Source organism: Staurois parvus, unplaced genomic scaffold (assembly GCF_062004578.1).
Source record: "Staurois parvus isolate SC_StPar_1 unplaced genomic scaffold, SC_StPar_1.0 ptg001748l, whole genome shotgun sequence".
NCBI lineage: Eukaryota > Metazoa > Chordata > Amphibia > Anura > Ranidae > Staurois > Staurois parvus.
In genome coordinates, this window is record NW_028319544.1 from 181043 (window position 1) to 194007 (window position 12965).

The window sequence follows — 12965 nt, forward strand, 5'->3', positions numbered from 1 at the left end:
TACGCCGTCAAGAATCAGCGCAAATCTGCGGGGGGTATGCGCACTCCAAATCCATGAACTAGCGCTTCGCAATATGTGTTGAAATCGCACAACAGCGCCCATCAATACGGTGCGTATGCACAGCTGAGTGCAAACAGCTGACATGCATTTTGATGAATTTCTTTTGATTTTTACTGCCCCCCCCCTTTAGAATATAAAAATGAGAACCAGAAACATAAAAATGAACAACAATCCGCTCTCCAGAATTCATCGGAAGTTTAATACAAATATAAAAACAACAAAACAAAAAGTATATCGGCTCAGCGTGACTACGTGACTTTTCGAAGACGCATTGCATATAAAACACGAAAACATTCCCGCAGTCCCTCGGTATTTTTTCTCGCCATAAAGATCGATAACGGAATATTCGGCTAGGTTCTCGCCTGGCGGCGCGCAACGGCGCACTTTCCCGAAATGCAAAGAGCACCGCACTTTAACAAAAGGGGTTGATGGCGCCCTCACGTATCTGCAAATTCGCACATTTTTGCGCGCGAGATCGATCAGTGCGGTTCGGCGAGACGCGTTTTGGGAAAAGGGTTGAGAACTTCTTTTCCACGTTTCTCAGCCCACTGACATGAGTGGGCAGTCCTACAAGCAGGAATGCGAGTGGGCAGGGGCGGACTGACAACTCATGGGGCCCCCGGGCAATAGGGTATCATGGGGCCCCTGTGTCCTTGCCCAAACTCAAAAAAGCCTATGAAAAAGGTACCAGGGGCATCTCATGGGGCCCCCTACTGACCCCGGGCCCTTGGACAGTGCCCGAGTTTCCAAATGGTCAGTCCGCCCCTGGTCATTATATCAGTATGACAGCCAGGCAACTAGCATTTTCAGGAATAAAGTTCAGCAGTGGCTGCCGATATTTTAATATGGAGCATGCGAGATAGGAAACGTTCCTCCCGGGTTCAGGCTGATCTACGATGTGCGGGAAATTGTAACAAAAATATTTTTTAAGATATATTTGAAGTTATTTTTAATAGCATTCACAGTACATTTTATTTTTTCTCTTTAATTTCTTATATTATTTTGAAATAAATATACACAAAATTGTGGCGTTTACATTTAAAATGATCTTTTTAGCTATGTATAAGGGGAGGGAGAGGGGGGGGCATTTTTCCCACTGACCCCCCCAGTGTAAACGGGCACATTTCTTTTAGACCACCAACATCAGTGAGGATCTCCTCCCACTGGTGACCATGGTAGGAGGGGCCTTTTTTTTTTACTGGTGGACAATGTAAGTGGAGCTTTCTTCCAGTGACCATCAATGTATGTGGGGCCTATCTCCCACTGGTGACCATTGTAAGAGGGCCTTCTTTTACTGGTGGCCAATGTAAGGTGCCCTTCTTACACTAACCACCAATGTATGTGGGGCCTATCTCCCACTGGTGACCATTGAGAGGGGAGGCATTCTTCTACAGACCACCAATGTGAGGCCCTCCTCCCACTGGTGACCATTGTAAGAGGGCCTTCTCTCACTGGTGACCGATGTAAAGTGTCCTTCTTCCACTAACCACCAATGTATGTGGGGCCTATCTCCCACTGGTGACCATTGAGAGGGAAGGCATTCTTCTACAGATCACCATTGTGAGGGCCTCCTCCCACTGGTGACCATTGTAAGAGGGCCTTCTTTTACTGGTGGCCAATGTAAGGTGCCCTTCTTACACTAACCACCAATGTATGTGGGCCTATCTCCCACTGGTGACCATTGAGAGGGAAGGCATTCTTCTACAGATCACCAATGTGAGGCCCTCCTCCCACTGGTGACCATTGTAAGAGGGCCTTCTTTCACTAGTGGCCAATGTAAGGTGTCCTTCTTCCACTAACCACCAATTTATGTGAGGCTTATCTCCCACTGGTGACCATTGTGAGGGGAGGCATTCTTCTACAGATCACCAATGTGAGGCCCTCCTCCCACTGGTGACCATTGTAAGAGGGCCTTCTTTTACTGGTGGCCAATGTAAGGTTCCCTTCTTACACTAACCACCAATGTATGTGGGGCCTATCTCCCACTGGTGACCATTGAGAGGGGAGGCATTCTTCTACAGACCACCAATGTGAGGTCCTCCTCGTGACCATTGTAAGAGGGCTTTCTTTCACTGGTGGCCAATGAAGGTGCCCTTCTTCCACTGACCACCAATGTAAGTGGGGCCTATCTCCCACTGGTGACCATTGAGAGGGAAGGCATTCTTCTACAGATCACCAATGTGAGGCCCTCCTCCCACTGGTGACCATTGTAAGAGGGCCTTCTTTCACTGGTGACCAAGGTAAGGTGCCCTTCTTCCACTGACCACCAATGTATGTGGGGCCTATCTCCCACTGGTGACCATTATAAAGGGGGGCCTTCTTTCAGTGGTGGACAATGTAAGGGGAGCCTTCTTCCACCAACCACCAATGTAAGGCGGAGCCTTCTTCCACAGACTAAAAATGTAAATAGCCTTTCTTCCACTGATCACCAATGTAAATGGGGCCTTCTTCCCACTGGTGACCATTGTAAAGGGGGCCTTCTTTCAGTGGTGGACAATGTAAGGGGAGCCTTCTTCCACCGACCACCTATGTAAGGTGGAGCCTTCTTCCACCGACCACCAATGTAAGGTGGAGCCTTCTTTCACTGGTGGCCAATGTAAGGGGACCCTTCTTCCACAGACTATAAATGTAAATAGCCTTGCTTCCACTGATCACCAATGTAAATGGGGCCTTCCTCCCACTGGTGTCCATTGTAAGAGGGGCATTCTTTCACTGGTGGACCACGAACAAGGAGCCTTCTTCCACAGACCACTGATCATCAACTAATGACCATTATCAGAGGGTCTTTCTTTCACTGGTGTCCATTGTTAGAGGGTCTTTCTTTTACTGGTGACCATTGTCAGAGGGGCTTTCTTTCACTGGTGACCATTGTCCAAGGGGCTTTCTTTCACTGGTGACCATTGTCAGAGGGGCTTTCTTTCACTGGTTTCCATTGTTAGAAGGACTCCACTGGTGGCCAATGTAAGGGGCCTTGTTTGTCTGGTGGATGATGTAAGTGGAGTCTTCTTCCACAGACCACAAATGTAAGAGGCCCTTCTTCCACTGATCATCAATGTACGTGGGGCCCTTCTTCCGCTGGTGACCATTTCCAGAAGAGCTTTCTTTCACTAGTGACCATTGTCAAAGAGGCTTTCTTTCACTGGTGGCCAGTGAAAGCGGGCGCTTGTTTGACTGGTGGAGACCTCTCCCAATGACCACAAGAGGCCCTTCTTCCAGTGACCCTCAATGTAAATGTGGCTCTCCTGCCATTAGTGACCATTGTACGGGGGGGGCCTAGTTTCACTGTTGAGCAACGTAAGGGGGAATTCTTTCACTGTTGGATAATGAACAGTATTAAAAACCCAGCAGATGTTCCAACCAATCCCTACTCTATCTAAAACAAAAAAAAAAAGGTGTTTGAGACACTTTAAAGCTAGCCTTCAGGATTAGGCACACAAGGCTTCATATTCTCCATTATCTTCAAGCTCTTTTTTAATGTCTCATTCGGCAGAAAACAAGCCATTGAGGTCTACAACACCAGCCTATTTCCTCAGTATGGCCAGGTGCAGGTTCCTCTGAAGCCCCTTATGTTACATCTCTTTGAATGGATGGATGAGGAATTATTGACCAGATGATACGACCCACTCCATGCCCTACAGGCAGGCTGAACTACTGGTGGGTTGATACAATACTGGTTAAGAAAAGTGGTCATCTAAAGTGGAAATTGCTCATAGAAACATTTTAGGAGCATTTCCAAAAGGATCTGTTTGACAATGAACCAAAGGAAAGAAGGCATTTCTTTTGTATTAGTGCAATTTTTGCTTTGCATGGAGTTCGACTTCATTAAGCAGTAACATATTTTAAAACATTTCTGACTTTTGGCCCAGTTGTCCAGTATTCAACGTAGGAAACCATAGGTCCTTCAATTTCATCTGAGGTTTTGTATGGCTCATTTATGGTCATAGCGATTCCGGTATGGTAGAGTGACGGACACCATTCAAGGCCGACCCAGGGAGTCAGATGTGTGAGATGGCTTCAGCCGCCACTCCGGCCATGCGTTTCATCCACCAGGGCTTGGTCACAGAGGCCTTTGAGAAACACATCAGCAGGCATGGATGGAGCGGCGGCTGAGGCCATCTCAAATATCTGACTCCCAGGTTGGTTTTGAGCGGAGTCCGTTCTTCTACCATACCGGAATCACTGGAACCGCTTTAGGACGCTGCTCCCTTCATTACTTTTGCTGGAGGGTTGACTTCCTTTTATTTCTAGATTGTATCAGCACCATTAAGTTTCTCTACGGTCTACACTCATTTATGGTCATAGTTTTTTATTTGAGGCTATGCTGTCTAATTAGTGTATCATGAATGGAATTGGTGACACCCCAAGTAACACAAGACCGTACAATAATGAGAGATGCCCCACGGTACAACAATGAAACCCTCCCGCCACACTTTTCCCACACTGTCTTCACTACTTCTCTTACACCAGGAAGACCTTTTCCCACCTCCGCCTGCATATTCGCAACTAAAACACTCAACGGATAAAGCACCAGAGAGGTAAAAGCACCAATGAAAGATCCAGATCCCAGAGAAGGTGCCCAACTTGGAAGTCCTTGAAGGCTTAGCAAGTCTCTTATTGGCTCTTTACAAGAAAGAAAAATGGCACTACCCAGGGCGTTCCTGACAAGTATTATTGAGAAACCTCTGTAAATTCCACACAAGAACTTTTGGTCATTCTTATAAGTTTGGAACTCTTGCAAGACTGACGCAGTGCTGGGAAAACGAGCAGTATTGCGCCCATCCTGCAAAATATTCTGCATCCTTTCGAATGGCACAAGGAGGGCAGCTTCGATGGCCCCAGATAGGCAACCAGAAAGTGCCGGAATCATGGCTCCTGGTATGTTAACCCCTAAGAGAAACTTTTGGAGACTTCCTTGGGTGCCAAAGAGCAGAGTGCCTTGGAGAGTCTTTGCCATGAGTGGGGGTGCCAGACCTCGGAATAGGTGTTTCATACCTTCTCTCTTCAGCTGGATGACAGCCACCCGGATGGTTGAGGTGTGGAGCTGCTGGCGGAAAATTGTCTTGTAAATTGGAAAAGTGAGAACTGTAGACAAGAATGTGGAGGAGGCCCCAACTAAATAGCCACTGTGCCTCCAGCAACTCCATCTCGAGGCAGTTCTGTTTTCCATTGTCTTTGGAATTCCAGACAATTACCAAAACAGGTTTGGCCTTAATGTTCAAAGCTGGCAACAGATTTGCCTTCTGTCAATATTTATTGCTAAAAAAAGTCATGGTCCAGCTTGGAATGGTTTTTGATGGCGAGGTGTCCAATCACAACACCAGAAGATAATTTAGAGGTATTTGTTGCTTAAAACAGTCTTCCAGTTTCAATGATGGCCACTATAAAAAAAAAGTAGAAAAGTGTACATATTAGTGTTTTTTTGTCTAGAACACTGGTCTCCAAACTGTGACCCGGAAGCCAGATGTGGCCCTTTGCTTCCCTTTATCTGGCCCTTGAGGCACTATTCCTCCCACTGACACCAACGATGGGGCACTAGTCCTTCCACTGACACGAATGATGGGACCCAGGAGGGGACTGACCATTTGGAGGGCCCGGGGTCAGTAGGGGGCCCCATGAGATGCCCCTGGTACCTTTTTCATAGGCTTTTTTGAGTTTGGGCAAGGACACAAGGGCCCCATGATCTCCTATTGCCCGGGGGCCCCATGAGTTGTCAGTCCGCCCCTGATGGGACCCTATTTCTCTAATACCAAAAATAGGACATTGTTCAGTCCCACTGATACCAATGATGGGGCACTATTCCTCCCACTGATACCAATGATGGGGCACTATTTCTCCCACTGATACCAATGATGGGGCACTATTCCTCCCACTGACACCAATGATGGGGCACTATTCCTCCCACTGACACCAATGATGGGGCACTATTCCTCCCACTGACACCAATGATGGAGCACTATTCCTCCCACTGACACCAATGATGGGGCACTATTCCTCCCACTGACACCAATGATGGGGCACTATTCCTCCCACTGACACCAATGATGGGGCACTATTCCTCCCACTGATACCAATGATGGGGCACTATTCCTCCCACTGACACCAATGATGGGGCACTATTCCTCCCACTGACACCAATGATGGGACACTATTCCTCCTACTGACACCAATGATGGGACACTATTCCTCCCACTGACACCAATGATGGGACACTATTCCTCCCACTGACACCAATGATGGGGCACTATTCCTCCCACTGACACCAATGATGGGGCACTATTCCTCCCACTGACACCAATGATGGGGCACTATTCCTCCCACTGACACCAATGATGGGGCACTATTCCTCCCACTGATACCAATGATGGGACACTATTCCTCCCACTGACACCAATGATGGGACACTATTCCTCCCACTGACACCAATGATGGGGCACTATTCCTCCCACTGACACCAATGATGGGACACTATTCCTCCCACTGATACCAATGATGGGGCACTATTCCTCCCACTGACACCAATGATGGGGCACTATTCCTCCCACTAATACCAATGATGGGGCACTATCCCTCCCACTGACAACAATGATGCATTGGAGGTCAGTGGGAAGAATGTCCCTTACATTGCAGGTCAGTGGGAAGAATGTCCCTTACATTGGGGGTCAGTGGGAAGAATGTCCCTTACATTGGGGGTCAGTGGGAAGAATGTCCCTTAAATTGGTGGTCAGTGGGAAGAATGCTCCTTACATTGGTGATCAGTGGATAGAATGTCCCTTAAATTGGTGGTCAGTGGGAAGAATGCCCCTTACATTGGTGGTCAGTGGGAAGAATGCCCCTTACATTGGGGGTCAGTGGGAAGAATGTCCCTTACATTGGTGATCAGTGGGAAGAATGTCCCTTACATAGGTGATCAGTGGGAAGAATGTCCCTTACATTGGTGGTCAGTGGGAAGAATGCTCCTTACATTGGTGGTCAGTGGGAAGAATGTCCCTTACATTGGTGGTCAGTGGGAAGAATGTCCCTTACATTGGTGGTCAGTGGGAAGAATGTCCCTTACATTGGTGGTCAGTGGGAAGAATGTCCCTTACATTGGTGGTCAGTGGGAAGAATGCTCCTTACATTGGTGGTCAGTGGGAAGAATGTCCCTTACATTGGTGGTCAGTGGGAAGAATGTCCCTTACATTGGTGGTCAGTGGGAAGAATGCTCCTTACATTGGTGGTCAGTGGGAAGAATGCCCCTTACATTGGTGGTCAGTGGGAAGAATGTCCCTTACATTGGTGGTCAGTGGGAAGAATGTCCCTTACATTGGTGGTCAGTGAGAAGAATGTCCCTTACATTGGTGGTCAGTGGGAAGAATGTCCCTTACATTGGTGGTCAGTGGGAAGAATGCACCTTACATTGGTGGTCAGTGGGAAGAATGTCCCTTACATTGGAGGTCAGTGGGAAGAATGTCCCTTACATTGGTGGTCAGTGGGAAGAATGCCCCTTACATTGGTGGTCAGTGGGAAGAATGTCCCTTACATTGGTGGTCAGTGGGAAGAATGTCCCTTACATTGGTGGTCAGTGGGAAGAATGAGCAGCATTGTCACCCTAGAAGAGGAATTGTCTTAGGTCTACAAAGCACCTCCCCCTCTCCTCTCCATAACATACAGGTGTAGTTCACAGAGGGAGCTGGTAACAATTTTAGCAAATGACAGTTCAGCAGATGAAGACAGGAGATAAAATCAAATATGGCAGGATCAACAGATATTTTGTTTTGAACTTATTAAACAGATATACCAAAATACTGTTAATGATATATTTAAAGTGTTACTAAACCCCCAACAGTACAATCAGTCTGTAGATGCAGTAAAGCATGCTGGTTATACTCACTATGGAACCTAAGGGGTAATCCTCTGCATTGTGTAAAATGGCTGTTTTTATACTGTCTTCTGTGATCCTCCCCTTCTTCTACTGTCCCTGACTCATCTGATAGAACAGAGCCTTGGGGGCACACTGCACATGCTCAGTTTGGTTTGTATTGCTAAAGAGTTGTTGTTTTTTCCTCAGGAGGGTGCATGTGATCACCACCGGGCCAATCAGCGCTGTCTACACAGAGGATCAGGGGTAATGCAGCCTTCCCGGGGGAGGATGAAAACTCCTCCTACAAGCTTTAACCAGTGCTCTGCTGGACACTGATAGAAGTCACAAATCTACTATATACTGCTGATGAGAAAAGGAATTTAGCAGTTTATATTTACTAAAATAATTGCATTTCCATGTTCTGTGTACTGTGTGAGAGCGGATATAGAGAATGCAGGGTCCGGGGAGACCAGATATAGTGAATGCAGGGTCCGGGGAGAGCGGATATAGTGAATGCAGGGTCCGGGGAGACCGGATATAGTGAATGCAGGGTGAGCGGATATAGTGAATGCGAAGTGAGCGGATATAGTGAATGCGGGGTCCGGGGAGAGCGGATATAGTGAATGCGGGGTCCGGGGAGAGCGGATATAGTGAATGCAGGGTCCGGGGAGACCAGATATAGTGAATGCGGGGTCCGGGGAGACCGGATATAGTGAATGCGGGGTGAGCGGATATAGTGAATGCGGGGTGAGCGGATATAGTGAATGCGGGGTCCGGGGAGACCAGATATAGTGAATGCAGGGTCCGGGGAGACCGGATATAGTGAATGCAGGGTCCGGGGAGACCGGATATAGTGAATGCAGGGTCCGGGGAGACCGGATATAGTGAATGCAGGGTCCGGGGTTTAGTAACGCTTTAACAGACCAAAAGGTGGCAAAACTATTTTTTTTTGTTGAGTTTTACATACAATTTGATACAATTTAAAAAAAAATAGTTTTCATGCGTTTTAGTTTTGCAGCTTTCATTAAAATAATTTGGCCCTGGTGATCCTGCCATGAATGGTCCTTGTTCAGGCACTTCCTGTCATAGGGTGGACAATGCTTTGTCCCTGTCACCCAATTGTGCTCCTGCGTTGTCACCCTGTCACGCAGGCTTCCAATGGAGACTACAAGCGGCTGTTTCAGCACACATCACACAGGTATGGTCTGTCGCTACCATCAGGAAACCCGCCCTGAGAAATGCCATGCATCACTGGAGTGCAACATAGACAGGAAGTGGCAGCAAGGAGGCTGCAGTAGATCAGCATCACTGAAATGTAACAAATGGAAAAAAAAAAAGGTGAAAATGATTTTTATTAAAAAGCATATTGAAATTGCTTATGATACACAGTGCTTTAGTGGGCTAAATGTCATTTAGTAAGAGTTCACCTCTATTTAAAGTAGCAGTATACAAACATTAAGTAGCACATCGCTACGGGTTAGATCCAACTCTACTGATCAGGCAGAAATAAGGACACTCCGCCCACACCTCTTCCTGACACCTTGCTTATAGGTCGTTCGACACCATCCACTGCTCTACTGACCCCATCCACTGTTCTACTGACCCCATCCACTGCTCTACTGACAAAGTCCACTGCCATAGTGACACCATCCACTGCTCCACTGACACCATCCACTACTCTACTGACACCATCCTCTGCTCTACTGACAAATTCCACTGCCATAGTGACACCATCCACTGCTCTACTGACCAAGTCCACTGCCATAGTGACACCATCCACTGCTCTACTGACAAAGTCCACTGCCATAGTGACACCATCCTCTGCTCTACTGACAAAGTCCACTGCCATAGTGACACCATCCTCTGCTCTACTGACAAATTCCACTGCCATAGTGACCCCATCCACTGCTCTACTGACAAATTCCACTGCCATAGTGACACCATCCTCTGCTCTACTGACAAAGTCCACTGCCATAGTGACACCATCCACTGCTCCACTGACCCCATCCTCTGCTCTACTGACCCCATCCTCTGCTCTACTGAAAGTCCACTGCCATAGTGACACCATCCACTGCTCTACTGACCCCGTCCTCTGCTCTACTGACAAAGTCCACTGCCATAGTGACACCATCCACTGCTCTACTGACCAAGTCCACTGCCATAGTGACACCATCCACTGCTCTACTGACAAATTCCACTGCCATAGTGACACCATCCACTGCTCTACTGACCCCGTCCTCTGCTCTACTGACGAAGTCCACTGCCATAGTGACACCATCCTCTGCTCTACTGACAAAGTCCACTGCCATAGTGACACCATCCACTGCTCTACTGACAAATTCCACTGCCATAGTGACACCATCCACTGCTCTGCTGACAAAGTCCACTGCCATAGTGACACCATCCACTGCTCTACTGACCAAGTCCACTGCCATAGTGACACCATCCACTGCTCTACTGACAAATTCCACTGCCATAGTGACACCATCCACTGCTCTACTGACCCCGTCCTCTGCTCTACTGACGAAGTCCACTGCCATAGTGACACCATCCTCTGCTCTACTGACAAAGTCCACTGCCATAGTGACACCATCCACTGCTCTACTGACAAATTCCACTGCCATAGTGACACCATCCACTGCCCTACGGACAAATTCCACTGCCATAGTGACCCCATCCTCTGCTCTACTGACAAAGTCCACTGCCATAGTGACACCATCCACTGCTCTACTGACAAAGTCCACTGCCATAGTGACACCATCCACTGCTCTACTGACAAATTCCACTGCCATAGTGACACCATCCACTGCTCTGCTGACAAAGTCCACTGCCATAGTGACACCATCCACTGCTCTACTGACAAATTCCACTGCCATAGTGACACCATCCACTGCTCTACTGACACCAACCTCTGCCCCACTGACATATACATACACACACACACATATGTATTTGAGCTTTGGCGTGCACGCCTTAATGCACGCCCTATGGTGTGTAACATGAAACATGCATTGCATTTCCCAATCCCCATCCTCAAACACAGCCGCTTCATCTATTCACATGGATCTGCGAATGGGAAGGCTACTAGTCCCATCCGCCACTCAACAATTGCATGGGTGCCGTCACTGCCAGGGCCGTGGATAAGGGGGTGCCACCAGTCCTCCTGTATGGGGCCCTGGCCAGTAAGGGGGCCCAGGCAGCTGCGTGAATCACATGTGGGCAGGGAAGGTAATCAGAACAGCAGGGGGGCAATTATTTCTCTCCCTGACTGGCTTTCAGCTGCTGCAGAGAGAGCCATACAGGGATCGGTTCAAGTATTTGCCCCCCCCCCCACCACACCCATCACCCTCCCTGTGCATCATACATTTCCCCCTGCTGCCCAGGCCCCCCCATTGCTGCAGTGCTTCCAGCTTCCCTCCTCTCCTTCCCACCAACAGCTACAAGCACACAATAGGATCTTTCAGGATGGAGAGTACCATATGTAGCAGTGTCACATTTACCAGCCCCTGCTTTTCCTGAATGAACACAATGAGTGATCAGTACCCATCACTCACTGTATTAATTCCTACCTGGAGCATAGTTTTTTTTGGGGAGGGGGGCCCTGGCAAGTTGGCTGTATGGGGCCCTGTTGTTTCTAACAGCAGCCCTGTACCAGCCCCTTCCATTCCTGAATGAACACAATGAGTGATAGGTACCAATCACTCACTGTGTTCATTCAAAACTTAAGCATAGAAAACTGTTTCTTTTTTTGTGGGGCCCTGTTAGGTTGGTTGTATAGGGCCCTGTGGTTTCTAAAAGCAGCCCTGGTCACTGCACTTGTAGACCATTGTTTACTTCCTCCAACCCCATAACCAGTGGTGGACTGACAACTCATGGGGCCCCCGGGCAATAGGGGATCATGGGGCCCCCGTGTCCTTGCCCAAACTCAAAAAAGCCTATGAAAAAGGTAGTAGGGGCATCTCATGGGGCCCCCTACTGACCCCGGGCCCTCAGGCAGTGCCCGAGTTTCCAAATGGTCAGTCCGCCCCTGCCTGTAACAGAAGGTCGGCACTTCAATCAATGCGATCAATTCAGGTGCCTGTGCATTACACTGGTGACCGGCGACCACTGATCGCAGTTGCAATGCCCTCAGACTTCTATGCAAAAAAAGTAAATTCACATATATTATTACATTTTATTTATTTTTTTTTTAAAGGTGAACTATGCTTTTAACACCAGCTGTGCTTGATAGCAGGGAGGTCACAAGTATCCAGATGCATCTTTGAGAGTTTCGAAATAAAGGATACATAGGTACAAAGTTAAAAAAAAAAAGTCCATCTAGTTCAACCCATAGAAAAAAAGTAAATAAAATAATTGCATTTGATATGCAGTATCCCATATCCATAAATGATCAAGGGGAAGGCAAAAAATCCCCTATAAAGCGTGATCCAATGTGCTCCAGCATGGGAAAAAATCTATTCCTCCCCGATCCCCCCAGAAGGTATAAATAGGAAGCAGCAACTATGATACGGAAATCTCAAACATGTCATTTTATCACGTAACTTCGCAATAAAAATGGATAGTTACCTCTCCAGCACCAGCATCCTCTGACCTGCCTTGCAACCACAGCAGCTTCACAAACAGCTCTCAGGCCGCCCCTCCCTGGGGCTTGATCTGATTGGAGGAGACTCGCAGCATCATTTCCTTTGCTGAATCCTTTTGTTCCGATGCGAGGTGCGAAGCTCTGCATCCCTACATAGGCAGCCCTGTTACAGCATCAAACCACCTGCACCCATCAAATCACACAAAAAATGGCAAATCACACAACGACTTGAATTATGATTTATTCGCTGCTTCTGTTCAGAAAGATCCGTTAGATTACAATCCAGATTAGCAGACATGTTTATGTTTTACACGTATGCTAGTTTGAATTCACATGTTTATGTTTATCTCCAATTATATATCAATCTATGATAGTTATATGTTAATATTAATAATAAATATATATTGCATACACTGTATATAATTATATCTATCGATAATATTTATCTATAGCTCTGTATTTCGATCTGTAATATTTCTATTG

The 12965-nt window shown here is 47.4% G+C and overlaps 1 protein-coding gene across 1 annotated transcript; it reads right to left on the bottom strand.

The window, feature by feature from the left end:
- Positions 1-238: 238 nt before the first annotated feature.
- On the bottom strand, positions 239-12525 carry SLC25A53 (solute carrier family 25 member 53). The gene is made up of 2 exons (XM_089663689.1): positions 12467-12525; positions 239-5438 (listed from the first exon to the last, which is right to left on the bottom strand). Exon 2 carries the CDS (start codon positions 5225-5227, stop codon positions 4367-4369), a length of 861 nt encoding a protein of 286 aa, XP_089519815.1. The 5' UTR covers positions 5228-5438; positions 12467-12525; the 3' UTR covers positions 239-4366.
- Positions 12526-12965: the final 440 nt, after the last annotated feature.